General features: G+C 39.2%; 1 protein-coding gene and 1 long non-coding RNA gene across 8 annotated transcripts in view; both read left to right on the top strand.

Annotated features, from left to right (window-relative positions):
• Nucleotides 1–17,718, top strand: part of LOC116042721 — a 45,121-nt gene extending 27,403 nt beyond the window's left edge. For 3 of the 6 annotated variants that reach the window (XM_036000895.1, XM_036000893.1, XM_036000894.1), the window contains 4 exons: nt 13,107–13,323; nt 14,700–14,793; nt 14,938–15,016; nt 16,026–17,718. In XM_036000895.1, the coding sequence (XP_035856788.1) occupies nt 13,107–13,323; nt 14,700–14,793; nt 14,938–15,016; nt 16,026–17,045 (1,410 nt within the window). In that variant the 3' untranslated portion in view covers nt 17,046–17,718. Of the gene's footprint in view, nt 1–12,392; nt 12,665–12,758; nt 12,899–13,106; nt 13,324–14,699; nt 14,794–14,937; nt 15,017–16,025 lie in introns of those variants that run through there. The other 3 variants (XM_036000897.1, XM_031289035.2, XM_036000896.1) reach the window with 3 other exon arrangements.
• On the top strand, nt 1,905–10,542 carry LOC116042722. 2 transcript variants are annotated; one of them, XR_004103306.2, is made up of 5 exons: nt 1,905–2,345; nt 8,366–8,424; nt 9,697–9,913; nt 10,077–10,200; nt 10,304–10,542. It is a non-coding gene; the product is annotated as an uncharacterized LOC116042722 (long non-coding RNA). The 2 variants fall into 2 exon arrangements; XR_004897196.1 differs by lacking the exon at nt 8,366–8,424 and having other exon boundaries at nt 1,908–2,345; nt 10,304–10,540.
• Nucleotides 17,719–20,206: the final 2,488 nt, after the last annotated feature.

The following is a 20,206-nucleotide window of genomic DNA, read 5'->3' on the forward strand; positions in this document are numbered from 1 at the left end:
CGAAGGTATAGTCACAAGATATATGATCAAAATCATAAAAATAACAGCTTATAGCTGGGGAGCTTGCTAGTCTTAGTGACAGTTGCGCCCACTTGTTACCCAAAATGAACCTCAATTCACTCAAAAAATATAAACAAATGAAGGTGCTTGAGTGACATTTACCCATTACAGAATAATAAATAAGTCAGTGATTTGGCTGGTCTTCATAGCTTTGCTGGGGTTATTGCCAACTAGCTAAAGAACAGAGTGCCAGCCCACACAGAGATCGTGGTGCCTTTGACTCAAATCAGATTTTTAACTGGGGGTATCTGCAAAGATACTTAATAAATAAATAACTTATATTTCGGATTTTTATCAGAAACTGCTTTATTGGCCAAGTAAGTGTAAACACAAGGGAATTTGAGTCCGGCTTTTGTGTTGCTTTCAACATAGAAACAGACATAACGTTACGGCTAAAAACAAAGATGAACAAGGTAACTTTAAACATGAACGTTTGACTAAGTTGTATATAATAAAGTGTATACATGCATATGCATATACACATATGTACATAAAGTTACATATTAAACAGATCTATGAAGCTTATAAACAGTAATGCAATTAGTGCAAATGATCCAGTAGATGGCGCCAATCTTCAAGCAATGTAAGAGTTACAATGCATTCTTCCAACAGTGCAGGTCACATAAGCTGATGATGTACTACAATTTAATTTATCATATTATTTTTATACTGTGAGTACTTTTAGAGCAACTTTTATAATGGATAAAGGGCCTGGAACATGTATATGTTGAATGAACTGAAAGACATTTTAACCTATAGCTATAGCTTAGCCTACTGTATATTGATTGACTTGAATTCACTCAATGCATTTTTTTGTTTGGGTGTGTGTGTGTGTGTGTGTGTGTGTGTGTGTGTGTGTGGCGGCGTACTTATCAACTATGATGTACACTGGCGACAGTGTAGTCTATCCACACGTTAGAGACACCTCCTTCGGTAGGTTGTCTGTGGCACAATCCACTCGCCATAGAACACAGACCGGCTCTTCAGCGCTTGGGCCCAAAGGTCACCTACAGGACGACTGAGTGTCGCCAGATTTGGCAAATATGAACAGTTTTTAATGTTCTATCAGACTATAACTACTCGAGAGTCTGCTCTTGAGACTTTGCTCTAATTTTCGGGACAATTAGGGCAGGATTTGGGATTCGGGACTACTGCTAGGATTTCGGACCCAAAGCTCAACGCCAGGCCAATGCAAAAATGTCAAATAAACTGAATCCCGGGGACTCAAAGGACAACACAAGGGTTAAGTTAGGAAGATACACACTTGGCTGACTCAGACTGCTCCATATTAACTTCAGCTGAACTTTGAGTTTTGCACAGAAAGAGGAATGTTCTCTTACAGAGTTGACTTATGATAGTAAGGGATAACTTCAGAGCCAGTTGGAGAGAAAGAATAATCACACAACCAACCATGTGTACTCCTCTGGCCAGGAAATAGTCCCACAACATGTAGTTTTTACACTTAGTTTTATTGTACTGATTAAACAAACTAGACATAGCATGTCAATTGGTGATTTTTTGAGGTGCTGATAGGCAGATTTTGTTACCTTTGGACAAAGCTAGGCTAGCTGTTTCCAGTCTTTATACTAAGCTATGCTAACAACATTTATCATACAGTTATGAGAGTCGTATTAATCTTCTCATTGTCTACTATTGGCAAGAAAGCAAATAAGGGAATTTCTATAAAAGTATTACTTAGACTATAAATTGAGCTATCCTTCAAGTTTGCAAAGTAAGGGAACAAGGAGACATGAAATGAAGGGTCCGTGAGTTTGTATTAAGACGTGCAGGGTTTTTTTTGTGTTTTAATGATTGCTTAAGGGTGTTTTAGGCCTTAGTCTGGGAAAGCACACACTACTGACTACACTACTGTCACTTCTCACAGATGATGAAGGATAGTAACACGATGACAAGAAGCAACAATAAAACGAAACTCAGAGTTTCTACTCTGCCTGATCTAAAGTGATGAACGCAAAGTGAGCATGAACAGCAAGGGAATGAAAAAAAGAGCCAACCATAAAAGGGGTTTCCACCCTGTTCTTTCACAGTTCCTCTTGAAACACAGGAGTGTATGTCACTATGCTAGTAAAGGGGAACCACATTAACCACAGTTTTACATCACTTCACAAGCTGACAGGAGATAGTCTAGCTTTTGATAGGAATCCTAAAAGTCTTCAGTTAAGTCTGAATGAGTCTACAGGCATGAAAACGAGTGATTGATTATCTTGAATATTCGTGATGTAAAACAACAGGGGAAGAACTTGTGACAGAAAGACACTGGAGAGGTAGGTTCTTGTGTAAATTATCTTTGGTTAAGAGCCATTTGTTGATGTAGATCAAGTTCTTTTTTCAGTATAATGAATGAATGAGTCACCGACGGGAACTGATGCTATAGCAGGAGGGCAATGATGATGGTGAGGATGATAAGCAAGTTTTGTTTGTTCATGAGGCGGTTTTAGTGCGTGTGTTTGATGATGACAATGTCGGCATCTGTCACGATGATGATGAAAGACCTTTTTGGTTACATTTAAAAAAAAAGTTTAACACAATATTTTGAACTCAAGGTCCTCTTCCTCGCTGTTTGTTAAGCTTTCCTCTCACGGTCTGCCAATGAAATATGACAATGACAGCAAATGTTTGGTGTTTGGATTGGAAAATTGGGTTGCAAGTTATGTCACTGTGGTAACAAACTTTTTTAGCCAAATCTTAAAAAAGATAATTTTGCTAGTGAGACATATAGTCATGCTGGTGAACTCTTTCAAATTAAGAGTTCCATCCTAGTTACAATTTCCAACCATCCAACTTTATGTGTAGAAAATACTAACAAATGAAAGTAATTTGGCATGAAATTCTTCACATGGTATCATTATTAAAATAAGAGATTTATAATGCTCACAGGTAAGCGATGACACCCTGCCATACATATACTCTAAGTTTTTATAAACAAATATATTTAATAAGAGAGAGAAAGGCAGGTGTGTGGGGTTTAATATGTGGGAAGGTGAGAGAAGGTGGAAGGAGTGAGAGAGAGAAGGAAACAGTGTGGGGGAGTGTGGAGAGAGAGAGAGAGAGAGAGAGAGAGAGAGAGAGAGAGAGGGGGAGGAAGAAAGGGAGGAAGAAAGGGACCTAGATAACTCCCAATGGGGTGTTTAGAAGGCTATATCAGTAGTTTAACATGCTTTTGCCTATTAAACAAGAGGGCACACCCACACTCTTTAGGCTAAATGCTCACATTGACAGTGCTAACATGCTGATGTTAGCAACCAAAGTATTAGACAAGTTTAAATTTGGACCTGGTGTTGGCGCTACAGGACAGGTCGGAACAATTAATGGTTGTACCAAAGTTCAAGGCAATCCTCCCAACAGTGTTTATGACATTTCACTCTATAGATGTCAACCTGCTGGTGGCACAAGAGAAATAACCAGGACCATCACATTTATTGGGATAGATGTTCTGAACCAGGAAGGTCTGTCCGAAATTTTGTAGCAATCTATCCAGTAGGCCTGACTATATAATTCAAGCCCACGGACTTAATATGCTGATTTGTCACGTTGCAGCTGCTGTTTCAGCTTCTGTTGTTTACTCCTACGTGCTACATGATGCTGTCGCAAGTTATATTAATTTGTTCAAAGGTTGTTTTAGTCGTGCAACAGACAACTCAGATTGGACTGATGTAGTGATGAAAATGTAGTGGTTGGTTTTAGTCTGCGCTATAGCGCAAGCACGACTGTCTCTCTCCCCTGCCGCAGTGACAGCCAGCGACTTGGAGGTGAAGCTTGAACTTTCTCACTCAGGTATGCTGTGTTCAAGTCAAGTCGAGTTCTTTTGAATGCACGAGTAAGCCAAGTTGTGTATTTGATTAGCTTAGCTTATGGCCTTAACTGTTTCATGCAGAATATAAACAGGCTTCCAGTCGTGTTGTTTTGTAATTCAATTTTCTAATATAGTAGACTATTACAAACACTGTCAGACTGATGGCCCCCATGCAGGCAGCCTGTTAGCTTGCTTTAAAAAACAATGTGGGCAGATGTGTAGACGTGTCAAAAATTGCTTCAATACATGTTTTATTAAATTACACATTTATGGCTATTTGTTCACATTGTTACGACTTGCGTACGATAATTTCCCTCAAAATAGCCCACGATAATTTTAAGCCTCTGGCACTATGCTTAATATGTACAAATCACACTTGTCATTTTGATAGAGAGAGATTGTTCAGGCTCAAAACCTAATCCCAGACAACAATAAGTTTCCTTAAACTGTCAGAGCTCTCTGATTAAAGGTGGTGAAAGTAGTAAATGTAATAAGCCATAATTGATCCCGTGCCCACGTGCACCACAGGTGGGCGCCGAGAGAGCCTGGCCGAGAGAGGCGTGACTGTAATACCTGTGGTTTAGATGTTACCATTTTATTACCATAACACCTGAAAGTGGGTAGACAAAAAGTCTCGTTGTTCACCTTATCCTGACACCAGTGGACCTTAGTAGTTTTTGCACAAGTAACATAAAAAAAAATGTAAATGTATGTAATGAGATCAATAAAGGAAGAGCATACTTGCTTGATAGTGAATGAGTTGTTTTTTTCTTATTAGAAACAACAGTAGCTTTCAGGGAATAGAAGGGGGTTAGGAAGTGGTTTGTGTGTGTGTGTTTTTTGTGCGTGTAGTTTGTGGTTATTTCCGTGCTTTTGAGAGGAAAGTGAGAGAATAGAGCGTCAGCTATTGGAGCTGGTTAGGGGAAATCCAAACGTTAGAAGAAGACACATAAAAACAGAACTCAGAGAGGTTAGAAAGAGGCAGATAGTAGCTGATAAAGTGAGACTTGAAAGAGTTCTCTATTTGTTGTCTTGATTCAAAGTGCTGCTTGACCAGTGAGGTTGTTCCCACTATCAGTCACTGATCATGAGCTGGATAAGTACAGACCTTTAGTTGGGGAAGTTGCTGGACAGTAAATCATGACTTTGAATCGTGTCATTGTGTGTCATGATGACACTTTACTTGAACATATCTACATAAGAGTGACTGACACTGTCATGAACACATGAACCCAAACCCTAACCCTAACTTGTCATGACAAAAACCGAATGACACTTTATAATGTTTATGACACGTTCATGACAGTGTCATGTCACTCTTATGTAGATAACTACAAGTAAAGTGTAACCGTCATTAGTCCTTAATATGGATAAAGCTGCAAAAACACTGGAAAAGTGGAAAAGTTTAACCACTGTTGTTATCAGTGAATGTTAAAAATGGTTAAACATAGCAGTAGTACTTCTAATTGATACTTTCTTATCAAAAAATTAAAATTAATCTGAGGTTTATTCCTTGACGCAGACAGTCCAGGGTTCGAGTCCGACCTGTGACAATTTCCTGCATGTCTTCCCCCTCTCTCTACCCCCTTTCATAGCTGTCCTTTCCATTAAAGGCAGACATTTTTATCTGACCTTACTTTCAGGTAAACTGACAAACTGACAAATGGATTATGATTTGAATACAGCCATGTTGTTATATGATTATAGCTATGGCTATAAGCATGATAATACTCCCACATCCAACATCAGTTAGGGCGATCTACTCTGTTTTAAGCAGTCTGGTTTCTTTACTTTTACAGTACTGTGATTGCATTACACATAATTCAGGTTTTATAGATCAGTCAGAGTAAAAAACTGCTTCCATAAGCCACGCACACTGAAGAGTAATAGTGGATTACAGTTGTCGATCTGGTTGGTGTACTTTTACAAATCTGTAATGATTTGATGAACACAGGTTTGGATCCAAAAGCAGGACTCGAAGACCAAGCAAGTAGAGATAAAAGAGTGTCTTTACTGAAACCAAATCAATTCAATTTTATTCATAGTGTCAAACCATAGCAGGAGTTATTTCAGGACACTTCACAGATAGAGTAGGTCTTGACCACACTTGACAGTGGCGAGGAAAGGCTTCCTTTAAACAGGCAGAAACCTCAGACAGACCCAGACTCTTGGTGGGAGCGGCCATCTACTGCTGCCGTTTGCAGGACACAAGCAACACAACACACCAAGCAGGCAAACAAAGGAAGGTAGACTGAACCAAGCTGGGAGCAGGGAAAAAGTCAGGGCTTCAAAGTTAAGGGAGTTGGTCATACAGGTAGGTGCATGCAGGCAAAGTGGCTGAACTGCTTAGTGAAGAGTACGTAAGATGATCTGACAGGGAACAGGTGGAAATGTGTGGGCATATATTTGCAGGACTGATGAGGAAAGTGGGAACAGTTGTGTGTGAGGGTGGATGGTTCGAGGATGGCAGGTCTGGGGAGGGAGAGGAGGGTACATGGCCTGGGCAAAGTGAACAGGAGCTGGAGACAGGTGCTGAGAGCCATGCAGGCCAGGCAAAACAACCAACCAACTAGAACATCCTTATGACAAGATCACACAAAAGATCATTTGTACATGGACAGCCAAAGTAACAGAGCAAAGACTTTATGAGCTCCCTCCATCGTTTCCCATCCTTGACAACATGTTGAGCCTCAGTTTATCTGTCAACCTTTGGGATGCGATCTGCCTCCATTCGAAACACGTGGCCCAGCCATCGCAGTTACATTTGTCTTATTTCAGTGATGATTTTGTTTTTACAATTTCAGGGTTGTGACCTTGTTTGGACACACAACGCCATGTTGCCTTCTCAAGCACCCATTGAGAAATGTTTCTATCCTTTTTATGTCAGTTTTGGTCTCCGGAACCATACAACAGGACGTACTTTGTCTCTTTTACAGATAACTAACCGTGTGTTTCAAAAACTATAAAGAACTAGTTTGTGATCGATACTGGAAACCTTTTGACCCTTACAAGAAGCAGCTGGCCTGAATTTCTAAACAGTTGTATACTGTGGCTTTAAGAGGATGTATGCAGTTCGGCTTCCCCTATCTCACCTTTTTTTAAACATCCAGAAATACCAAAAGAAAAAAAGTGACATGTTAAGTGACTGGCAAGTCATACACTTCAGCTTTTTGACTACCTTATTGTGATGATAAGGACATGATCTACAGTCTGATTAGTGCTGTTTTAAGAGAAGGAAGTGCCGTTAGCATGACATGCCCCTTTTAGAATAATGGACCATTTAGTTTCTCAGAAAATGAACACTCTGACCTTTATTAAACTGCATAAACAGGTGACTGGGTTGTCTGCAAGAACTTGGGCTGTTTCCCCTTTGCCCGGAAATGGAAAAAGACTGAAAAAATTATATTTATATAAATGTTGTGTGCACATGGCAAAAAAGACAAGTTTGCTAGTGTACTTTATTAGAAATGTATTTCCACAAATATAAAATGTTTAAAGGGTCTTAAAAAGATGTAGTGTTGCTGTTATTGTGCAGAGTGAAAGTTAGTTTTTTGCATTTGATGCTGTGGGTGTTTGTGGGTCGGGTTGCAGTGGGCTGTAATAACCACATACCACAAATCATGTACCTGAGACACATTTATTTTTCATCCTGTTTTTGACACATTTTAAATGTCAGTGTGGTTCAGATTCAAAAGCAAACAACAGTTCAATATAGTATGTATCAGTTGAATGTTTGCTACAAAGTGCAAAAAAAGAAGAAACACTCAAATCAAATTTGAGATATAAAGCTATGAGAAGCCGTCTAGGCCAGAATTGAATACTTCACTTGGACATACAGTATATACTGGTACTAAACACTTGCACATACATATATAAACTGGTACTAACCACTTGCACATACATGCATTCTTCAATTGCATATACATATATACTTCAGGTTCGCATACATGGATACCTTGTGTACATATTTGCATGGGGTTTGTGTGTGTGTGTGTGTGTGTGTGTGTGTGAGAGAGAGTGCCTGTGCTCTGTGTAAATAAACATAACAGACTGGGAAAATAGCAGGCTGCAAGGAAGTAAAGGAAGGTAAACAATGAACTAGTACAGGTGATACAACAGTAGCATCCACACTGAAGTAGCCAGTATCCACCTTTGTGAGGACCGTGTTGTTTTTGTTTTTTTACCTATTGAAACCCTGTATCAGCTTCTAATTATAGAAACAGGTGCACAAGTACTGCCATTAGAATGTGTCGTTAATTATCAGTAGAAGGAAAATACAAGAGGAAACTGCTCTGAAGTGTTAACATAACCACAAAAACTTTATAATTTCACACCCTCGAGCGTAGGTGGATTTTACTGGAAAGGAGTAAAAAACTAATCTAGATTTGAGGTTACATTTCTTAGTAGTGCCCTTCAAAGAGTGCAAACGTTATCTTCTATTTGCCTAATTCTACGTGTGGTGGTTTGCTAAAAAAAAAACTATGTCCACAGGGCATTAAATAGAACAAAACCAGCGCTTTGAAGCAGATCCTGAGCAGCTTCACCAACAGGTAGGACACTAAGACTAACACTAGTAAATTACCATGTTGCTTTACACCCACATCTAATACAACTTTGATAATTAATTCATCAACTGCTGTTACATAACACGTCTAAAGATAATTTTAAGTAGTATAGAAATTTAGTTTTGTTAATTTGACATTATGAGAAGGAGCACATTAAATCAAACTACGAAGATGTCACGGATAACACAATACAGTTCAAGATATATTTTCATTGTAGACCATGATTGGCTTGTCAGCGTTTTAAAACGTTAATGAAGTAGTGAGTATTAATACCAGCATCATGCTTTGGAAGTGCTTGTTATATAACACATGCAAACATGCACCCCAAAACTACACAGTTTTCAGTCTCTTTAAAGCTACTTATGTGCAGAATTTGAAAATGTGAACTTTGGCATCCTGAAGTCATTCTATAACCCAATAAACAACAACTTATGACATTATTAATTCATACCAAAATTCAGACTCAATTAGCAAAGCAAAAGTGGACAACTGCTCCAGGGCCCCAAACCTTCAGGAGCCCCAACTGTTCCAGGTTCACTACTTGTAATTTGGTAATTTGATTAATTGCAGATGTTTATTTGGAAATTGGTACAGCCTGCAGCCGCCTATTTCGTAGGATATCATACGAATTGTTATGCATAACCTTTCATAAAATATCATACGAACCCGTTCATGAGAATGGGTTGGAAGGCGACAAAACAGTGTTTTCAGCCTGGTGTTAAGTTACTCTTTAAATCTCAACATATTGGCTTCAATAAGTGCAGGACTCTCAATCCCAGATTCTGTTTTCAATCTAACAGTCAATTAAATAAAAGATAAAAAATACAAAAAAAAAAGATTTAATGTGGTGCTGATCCTGACCTTTGTAGCATCAGTTAACAGGGGATTTACTTACAAAGTATTACATTGTCACTGTATCTGGGTATTCTGGATATCACATGTTACACAGGTGTTTAATCAGTCTGTGTACGTGGAAAAAAGGATCTGAAACATTTTTATTTCTGTTTGTTTTCGATCACCTGTTGTTTGGCAGTTTCTTGCTGTATTTCTGGTCAGGGCAGGGTTTTGTGTGTGTGTGTGTGTGTGTGTGTGTGTGTGTGTGTGTGCATGTGTGTGTGTGTGTGTGTGTGTGTGTGTGTGTGTGTGTGTGTGTGTGCGTGCGTGCGTGTGCGAGCATGTGCACGTGCATACGTGTGTGTCTGATAAATACTACAAAATCAAGAAGCAGAGCAACATACAGTGTGTGTCATCCCACAGATTGAGAAGGAGGAAGCAGTGAGTTACACCCTGAAGCGAAAACAATCCATCAAACCCCCCAGCTTTGGAAACCAACCATCCTGCTGGTTTGAGATCTCTCAAAAAAGAAGATTGATGACACCATAAATGGAGAGATATAAGAAAACCCCTGTGCTGTTTCTTCTTCTGGCTCTGCTTTGTGAATGTGCTGCTGGAAACAATCTGTGCTTCCATAACAGTTAGTGATTTTTTGATAACTTAATTTATACTGTTATATTGCCTGGCATAATAATAGAGTTCAATATATTTTGTTACACAAAACTAACGACAACACGAGTGAATATAAAAGCCCTTGAAATTGACAACGTTTCATCTTTTTCTTTTCTTCTCATCTCCATTAGGTGTCTCAGATCTCACCTGCTACACTGACTATAATTCTACTATCACTTGTGTGTGGAACAGCACATATGTGTCTGATCAGCCAGACAATGTGTGCACAATACAATCCAAAGGTATCAACAAGAGGTAAGGACATCAGTCCCAAAAAGAAAAACTGGACAGATTCAAATATACAGTTATTTTGTATGAGTGCAGCAAAATGAAAAGAAACATGACATTTTCTTTCCAGTTATGGATATCATGACAGTTCATGTAAGCTGGAGCCTGTTGACGTCTCCAGACCAATGCCAAAGAAGTGCTCCCTGATCTACAGTAGAGTAAGGAATGTGAGTCTGAGGAGCTCTCATGTAACCACACACTGTAATATCTCAACTGAGAGAAGAATGGAATAGTGGACATTGAAAGAATAGTTTAACACTTAGCAAAGCAAAACATGATTATTTGCTTTCTTACTGAGAGTTAGTTGAAAATACTAGAACCTATCTCATGTCTATTTGTTAAATAAGACTACAGCTTGCAGATGGTTAGCTTAGCTTAGCTTAGGCCCTGTCCACACAAACACAGGTATTTTATTTCATCCACACGCAAACGCAGTATCAACGTGTTTTTACGTTTTCATGTGGACAGAGTTTTTTTTTTTTTACTTTGCTTGTGTAGAGGAGCGTTTTTTGTTAAACAAAGGAGTAAACTCTGTTCATAAAAATACCTGTGTACGTGTGGACTAGGCCTTAGTTCAAACAGGGGGGAAACCTTGGCCTGTAGTGATGCACGTGTCTGTTTTTTGTAAATACCTGCACCAACTTTATGCAGTAGTATCATAGTTGTCAGGACTGGGGAGACAAGGACAAGAGACAAATGGTGTATCTCAATTTGGATACTTCCATGAGTACACTCACATGTAGTACACTGTGTACACTATGTACTCACTTGGATAGTGCTTAAATTTAGTCAGGGTAGTGTCAGGGTAGTCTGAAATCGTGCACGCTCAGTTGTGCACTGACCGTGCCCTTCTTTTTAATGGTAAGTTACAGCAGGGCGGAGTATTACTATTGTCGCCTGACAAAATATTTATTGGCTTGTTTTCTTACTATCTGACAGTATAGTGGAAAAAAACATATGTATACATTTCATTTGTATAGTTCAGTTTACGCCGTTTCTATAGCAATCTGCTATAGCTTCCTCGCCCACCATATATTTACAAGTTCGAAAATACATGGTGGTCCTCTGGCTTCTGCTAGGTAGCAAAAATGACGACAGTTGAGGAAGGTGAGTAGTGTCCAGCGTTCCACACTCAACGTTTTGATCGTTTTGAGTGCCGCATCCGGGTACTGGTAGTGCACTGCATTTGGCCACACTTCGTCAGTGTGAACGTACTATGTACTCAAAATAGCAAGTTTAAGTACAGAAGTGCACATTTTGGGACAGTCAAGGAAAGAGGAGACAAGGACTGAGGAGCTCTGATTGAGAGCAGCTACAGCAGTCCCCCCCCCCCACCCCCCCTAAAACGTTGGTCGTTATTTTTGAATAGCAGCAAAACAAGTAACCATTCATGAATTATATTAAGTCTGTCTTTCCCTGTAATGTCATTTGTTCCATTGAAATCTGGCAAGCACTGGTACAGCATTTATATCTACATTTAAAGCAGCCATATTATGCTCATTTTCAGGTTCATAATTGTATTTTAAGGTTGTACCAGAATAGGTTTACATGGTTTAATTTTCAAAAAACACCATATTTTTGTTGTACTGCAGTGCTCTCTCTCACTGCTGCAGATCCTCTTTTCAGCTGGTCTCTGTTTTAGCTACAGAGTGAGACCTCTTTTCTTCTTCTTCTTCTGTACTATCTTTGATTGCACTCGCACATGCCCAGTAGCTCAGATGTAGATCATGTCAGCTAGCTAGCTCCATAGACAGTAAAAGAAAGGCTGTTTCTACAACTTGGGTCAGTTACAAGGCAGGATTAGCTGGGAGACTCCTAAATGAGGACGCACATGTAAGTAGTTCTTTTGTAGATTATGGTGAACTTGTGTGTGTTGTAGCAGTGCTTTGCTATTGAGAACGAGGTAGCATGCTAGCGTTAGCAAGCAAGCTAATGGTTGCGGTTAGCCTGCTCGTTTCGGCTGTGACGTCACAAGCCGTGCCGATTTTGAACAGCTCACCAGGAGACTGAAGGCAGGACACATTCAGAAACCGTATCTCACTCTAAACAGCATGGATGGATTTCTTTCAAAGTTTGTATGTGTGTGGAAGCACCAGAGACACAACATAACACCCCAAATCCCAGAAAAAGTGATTTTTTCATAATATGGGCACTTTAAGGCTATTAGCTGGAGCTTTTAATCAGACCATTTTATTAGTTTACCTGTTCAGCAGATCACCTTTACTACAAGCAAAAACATCATGACGTTCAAACCACCACATTACTTAAGATCTTATTTAATTCTGTATTGTTGTCTTATGAATGTTTCCTAAGAGCTCTATTCCTTTCTTGAAATTTTCTCAGTTCAGGAGCACCGACAAGCTGTGTATTATTCTGAGCTGTAGCCCTGCGAATCAGAGTTTGAGCATTATCTTCAAGCCAGCTTCTCACAGTGAGTACAATGAATATCACATCACCTCTATGTGATTTACCCTGTGAGCTATCAATGATAACCTAAAACAAACTATGTGTGTGTGATACTGCAGTAAAGCTGGATCCTCCGCGACAACCAGATATCAACTTTACCACCGTTTCCTGGTTCTCCCAACTTACACCCAAACCACCTGGAAGATTTAGATTATACAGCTCCCAATTGCAGTGGAAACAAGAGGATGAGTCATGGAGTGTGTGTATATATTCTGTGTCTGTGTGTGTGTGTGTGTATGTGAATTCTTAAATGAGTAGGCCTATATGTATTCTGTCAGAAATGATAGATCTTACAATTGAATGTTAAATTCTTTGCATGAATGATCCATGCCTTGTGGTAGTAGGAAATCCAAGCACCTGTACATGAAATCAGCCCATTAAATAGCCTCACATTTCTTCATTTTCAGGATCACTCTGTGAAAATAAAAGACACTCAATGTGAATATTACTGCACAGCGGAGCTGGACCCTGATCAGATGATAGAAGACGAGAAGTACGAGGCACGCACTCGAGTGAAGGCCATTTCAGAGGGCACCGAATCAGTGTGGAGTGACTGGAGCCCCACTACATCATGGAGGTCTCTGATAGGAACACCAAAACCAACCCCCCCACCATCAGGTAAAGGTTGCCAAATGTGAACAAAGCCAATTGATTTAGTTTCAGAAATGCAGTCAGTGGAAAGCAACATCTTATGAATGTCTTTGAAGACAAGTTCAGGTATTTGATTACCTTCCAGTCCTGCTGAGCATTTGGCACTATGAGCCCATGGGAAAGAGTATGAATAGCACGCCACTCGTCACATACGTTTTCAGGAACAGTTGACGTCACTTATACATGTCAAACTATGACGGTTCACTACGGTTGCAGTTTTAAACATGGTAAAAGGTACACTGTGTAGGAATTCCTCCCATCTAGTGGTGAAATTGTATTTTGCATTCAAACGAAGAGTGCTCTCCATCGCCTCGCTTTTTCAAATGCATGTTGCAACTACGGTAGCCGTTATGTACCAAGAAGCTATGACAACATGTCTTCCAATTTTCGCTTTTTTGGCGACGAGGATTCCTTCTCCTGTGGCTCGGCATAAGTATGAGCCTCCATTATGAACTAAAGTGCAGTGCAGGTTTTCAAATTTGCCGGTGATTTTAGCTAATAAAATACTTAAAACACTACACAGTGTACCTTTAACGTTGTAAATTCAAACACTTTTGGCAACAAAACATCTTGGTTAAAGGTGCAGTAGGTGATTCTGAAATCAACTGCCAAAGAAATACACCAGTATGTAAATTACTCAACGTAAATGACCCCACGTTGAGTTTTGGTTTCACACAGGACACAAACAGCGCTCTCCTGGGTGACAGTGTGTTTGTTTGACCCATCCACCAACTCTCACCCTAAATGGGTTTTCTATCTTCATACTACGTCACCTCTTTCTGGAGAATTTCCTCTGACCGTCTAATATTGACGAAGATTGGTTTTCAGTAGAAAGTCTGGTGCAACTACACTTGTGTAAAAAGTAAAGCAAAAAAACAAAACATTGTGATGTAATAACTTAACAAATCAATGTGTTACTCATCACACCATTCCATGAGACCAGGCTGCATTTGGAGAATTGGAGTTGGAGAGTTGAGAGTTGGACAAACAATGCAACTTTAAAGGAAAAAATAAATCACATCGGAAATGTTTTATGTTGATTAAAGAGGTGTACTCTCACATAAAAATCCAAGTCTAATGTGTTTTTAATGCGCTTACAACATACACTAATGTTTCTCCTTTGAAACGTCATACTTTTCCCACTTGTTCTGTTGAAATATCTTTACCTGCTCTCCCAGAGCACATTTCTAGATCTGGGTAACTAATTACTTAACATGCTATTGTGTACAGTATCAGGATAATTGCAAGAAAAACACAGACATATAAGACAGATTTGTTCTTTACGGTGAGATAAATACAGTGTGCTTACCTCTTAGGTAACATAATATACTCTTTCCTGTGTTTGACAGATCCTACTGGGGGTGTTTTTGGCATTGTTGCTGCGGCAACAGTGTTTACAGTGTTTCTGGTTGTCATACGCATTAAGACAGACAAAACCACCTGGTAAGCAGACACAACCACAAAGTACTTGACCAAGACATTTGTGTCACCTGTGCTACAAAAACATATAACATTTTGTCTTTTATGTTCAAGCAGCATATTTTTTCCGACAACTCTGCTTTAGGATTACATCCTTGTGTTTTGTAGGGTTTACATGGCAAAGAGAATCAAAGGTCCGCCCCTGCCGAACCCAGCAAACTCCTTCCTAAATGATGCAAATTTCCAGGTGAGCATATGAAATCTTTTTCTTCCTATTCAGTTGAATCAGGTTTTGCTGCAAATACAGACTTGATTTACAGTGGTAACAATTTCCAATTGTTTTCAAATGTGCATTCTTATAAAATGTTTATAGCGCACTGTAAAAACTGTGTTAGATCAAGCTGACATAACACATTAAAGCTGCATTGATGTGCAAATGTATAATTATGGTAAGCATTTTAGCGTAAAATTACCTATTTACATATTTAGCAGAGAGAGAGCATCATTAGCATTCATATAGCGTTGTGTCACGGCCACCATCAGCATGTACGTCCAATTATTTACTCTATTTGATAAAAAATAAAAGTTGGCACTTTGGCTGATACATGTTTAGTTTCTTCTCCAGCGAGTGTCTGTCAGTTATTGCTGTACAGTTAGCATATAGTGAGTTCATAGAGTTTCTTTTCTTTCCTGAAAACAGCTGCCTGCTGCAGCTGGAAATGGGGTTGACAATATCAGTGAGGCTGAACTACAATTTGACCCTAAATTTGCAATCCAAATAACCAAAATAATTCTCTTAAAGATGCTAAAAGGCTCAATAAAGATGAACAGATCCCCAGAGTAGGGATATAATTCTCTGTGGGTTTGTCATTACCAGTGGTACACATCGTCATATGATCCATGGTTAATAAATACATATCCATTAGTGCAGCTTTAAAGACAGCAACTTAAAAAAAGCAGTTTAAAAGCAGTTAAAAAAAGGCAGAACTCAAAATGACCCAAAACAGCAGGATGTGCAGCCCACATTGGCTGTGAAACCAGACAGAAAAAATGAGTCATTAGTCAAAAGACATACAGTTTGACCTTTATAATCCAACATTTTTGTAGCTGCAGAGAAAAGAGACAAACACACCTCAAACACTGGCTATTTGCAGACTATTTACAGACCTTCTATCACAAATTAAATTACTTCTGTATTTTTTAACTTTGACAAATTCCTCCTCTTGTTTCCCCATCTTTGACATTTTCTCCTCCAGAATTGGTTGAGCCCTTACTTCACCAGTGAATCCTTTCAGTCCTTCTTTAAGCCGGTGGATATCGTCTCTGTTGAGGTAACCTCCACTGTGGATGCTGTTGCACCCTGCGGGCCAGAGGCAGCACTGCTGGAGAAGATGAGAAGTGAAAGCAGCCACAAATCGACCAGTTCCAACTTCTCCAACCCCAGTTACTCCCAGCTGTGTCCTCCTCCTCCTCCTCCTCCTCCTCCTCCTGTCTCCTCGCTCACTGCGGGGAATCTGGCACCCTGCGCCACCGATACACCTTATGGACCCGTCGGTAGTCAAGGTGAGGGTAACAATGCCGAACAGGATAGGGAAGCGAGAGGGAAAGAAGTGGAGATCCGCCAGTTGCTCTCCAAAGGCAGCAACAACAGTGAGCCTATGGCGGTAATTTCAGACTATGAGAAGGCTGAGAAGCTCCAGGTCGAGTGCGTCAGGCTCCAAAGACTGGATTCGGGCGTGTGCAGTGGCGAAGAGGTCAGTCAAGAGAGCTTCGAGGCAGATAACATCAATGTGACTGATAGCCATGAGGACGGGCCTGAAAGAGAGGAGCAGATGGACGGAGGGAATGGGAAAGAAGTAGATTTCCAGAAGTTGTTTGGAGGCAGTGTAGATATTTTAGGCAAAGGGTCCATTCAGGTTTGTTCCGGTTACGAGCAAGTCCAGAAGCTGCCGGCTGACAGCCCTGAGCTCTGGAGCCTGGATTCAGACATTGGTAGCGGGGGCGAGGAGCAGATGAGTCAGGAGGAAAGCTTGGAGGATATTGATAAGTCCACTGAATCTACAAGCCTCCTGCTTCCCCCTCCTCCTTCCAGCGTCTTATCATGCTCCTTGCCCTCTTTCACACCACTGCCTTTGAACTTCTCTGGGCCAGGTTTGAGTCCAGCTCTGCAACCTCTGCCAAGTCATTTACTTGAGAGGATTGCTCTAATGTCAACTAACAGGTCAGTGGAGCCCTCTGGTGATGGATATATGCCAGTTAGACAGGAACAGAGCTAAAAACTGACAGCAGGCCTTACAGTCAATGCTGTACAATACTGTACGTCGCTGGCCTGACATCGCTAGACCAAATCGCAAATGTGTGTAGTCTGAAACCTCTCACTTCATTTTCCATTTTCCAACAGGCGGTTAAAACTGAGGTAGACCAACATGCCTCTGGACGTGGTTGGATAGACTGACATGTGACGTAGAGTGGTCAAATGTGAACAGACAGCAAAAATAAAAAATAACATTGCTCAGATATCTTGTGCTCTAGATATAATACAAGTATTCTCTCCAGCTTCTGGACTATACTTGAATCTAACAAAATTGTTTATTTTTATTTACAAAACAATTATTGGCAGTGAAATAATTTGTTACTTACTCAATTTCAAACATTTCTGTCAAATATACATTGACACTTATGGGATATATCTTTCAATGAAGATAAAAAATACTTGCTAGGCTACTTTAAATCTTTCCCCAATCACAAAGGAAATGTAACCAGTGGCTTTTTTGAAATGTAGAACTTTAATTACAAAAGCAAAGGGCATTTCTAGGCTTACATATGCTGCTCTCTCATTAGATATTGATAATAAAACAAGACAGACCTGCTACTTTTCATACTCCTCGATGCAATTGCTAGTATCCAAGGAGGACATGGAGGATTAAAAAAAACACAATGGACTCTTCAGAAGAGGTAATTATCTTCACTTGAGTTTCTGTGCGGGAAAGTCACCGAACGCCACAATCTTCTGAACATAGCCCTACTGAGAAATACAGAGAGAGCTGTGTGGAGCTGATAGTCTTAATTTGTTTTTTAGCAACTCATTTGGCAATGGCTTGGATGTAACGGACGTTTATTAATATCAAAAAGTTACGCACTAAAGCTTTAAGATACATTTTTGTAAATTAGTGTGCATCTACAACATTGAAAAGATTCCTATTCACCTTTCTAACTTAATCAAACAAGCGCATGGTCTATGATATATAAGCACACAATTTCCCTGGACCACCGTTAAATATGAAGCAATAGAGATATACATTACAACAACACATCCCTTTTTTCAAGGAATAGGTCAATACTAACATTGATTAGTTATTTGGTGAATCAATGGTTCAATAGTAATGGTGTTTTATTTATTTATTTGTTAACAGGAAATCCTTAAACAATTATCAGATAATTCTAACTCCTAAACAGTTTTCCATAATCTTTGATGTTGTTTAAGGGTTGTTTATCAGTTTCTTTCTTAGGTTAGGTTTTTATCAAATTCCAAAATTATATTGATTTGAGCTGTGCCTTATGTGATTCCCATACTGAAATTATTGTCCATCTGTTCTGGGAATATACATAACCATAAACTTATATTTAATTTTTAAATTTATCTTGGATAATATTATCAGAATTTTTGACCTTTTACCGGAGAATGTGTTTTTGTTTTGTTTTTTCAGGTACAACACAATATATGAAAAATAATAGTTTCTGATCAATCTCAATATTTTTTTGAAAAGTTTTACATCATAAATGTAAATTTGCTAAAGCAAAATTTCTCTTTTTTTGAGAAAGAAATGCAGCTATGTATTACCACAATAACTTGTATGCTTGTAATGTAAATTATTTTCTATTTATTTTTTGTTTACCACTGACATGTCTTGTGGCTGGCATTTGATTTCATTCATGTTTTTTCTGCCATTTGCTTTTCTGTATATTTATTACTCACATATCTGTTTAAAGTATTACTGTTTATTTGTATCATTGTAATGCTTACTGATCTACTTAAAAGCAGACTACAGGGTGCAGAGATGAGCTGTGATGGGGTAGCATCAATATGTCTGTGAATGAGTGTTGGCGTTTTTGCCATCAGAATTTTAAAATACTACTTCAACAGATAGCAGGTCAGCTGCAGACATCTCATTATTTGCTGGGCTGACCTGAGCTGCTGCTCTCGGTCCCCAGGGCAAGGCTTAAGACATAGACAGGAGCCCTAACAGCCTTCACTGTACAATTGTGAAATAATCTTCCATTGGTAATCAGACAAGCTACCTAACTGTTCTCTTTTAAAACTCATTTTTTATAAAGTGTCTTTTAATTAGAATTGATTTTGTTTTGTGCTTTTATTCTTGTTTTGTTTTTTAATCTATGCTGCAATTAACTTATTTTTCTGCTTTGTGTATTTTGTATCTGTGAAGCACTTTGTAGAGTGTTTTTGGAAAGTGCTTTGTAAAAAAGGTTTATTATAAGTATCTTGGTTGTTTTTTGAAAACCAAGCAAGGTCGGCTGGAAATCTGTCTGAACAGGAGCGGGACCAAACGTATCTGCCAGAGCAAATAAAACATGAGTTCCAGATTCGTCTGGTTCCCAGGCTAGTAGTTAGCCAGTTACACATGTTTGTTAATTGTTCTCAATAGTACAGTATGTAACATCATGTGGATATTTTTAATGCTCATAATTCATAACTCTCAAAGACAGGTTGAGAGTTGAACATTGAATGTATTTTGTTTCTATACTGTTGTATTATACAAATGTAGCCCAATTATATATAATTTATCATATATCGCATGTTATAAAAAGGGTATATAATGTAAGGGTTTTTGCAGTGTTTCTGGTGATACAGTGTGATTAATGTCTTTATGATCAGCCCTTACAGAACAATAGCTCAAGAGACATTTTCTTACTTGTTTAATAAGGGTGTATACATGCAGGTTATGTTGATTGTTTTTTGATATTGTAGAATAATGTTCTCACTATTTGCAGATACATATAATAATAATGTAAAAGATTTCCATAAGAGACCAAGTGTGTTTTGGGGTATGCTTATTGCACAGAGTTGTGTGCTGTCATATAGACGATGGTTACAAGTTCTCCGGGCAAGGCACATCAGCATTCCCCAAACAAAGGCAACTCTGACGCAGAGAAGGTTTAGCTTAAGTCATAACTATGGAGTAGTTAAAGGTCATGAGACCCGAGCAAAGTACATTGAGTAATAATAACAAGTGAAACAAGAACAGAATGTACCACTTTGCGTGAGAGCAAATGAGGACGAGACATAACACAGTGGCCCCCACCCTGGCGTGTGTTGTGTGAAGATAACAGTCCCTGTGCTGGAGAAGAAGAGGGGGCCCAAGAAAGAAGGTATAAGAGATGAGGGGAAGAATAGATCGGGGCTCACAAGGTCTGACAG

The sequence above is a fragment of the Sander lucioperca genome, chromosome 4 (genome assembly GCF_008315115.2).
Source record: "Sander lucioperca isolate FBNREF2018 chromosome 4, SLUC_FBN_1.2, whole genome shotgun sequence".
In the NCBI taxonomy this organism is placed as follows: domain Eukaryota; kingdom Metazoa; phylum Chordata; class Actinopteri; order Perciformes; family Percidae; genus Sander; species Sander lucioperca.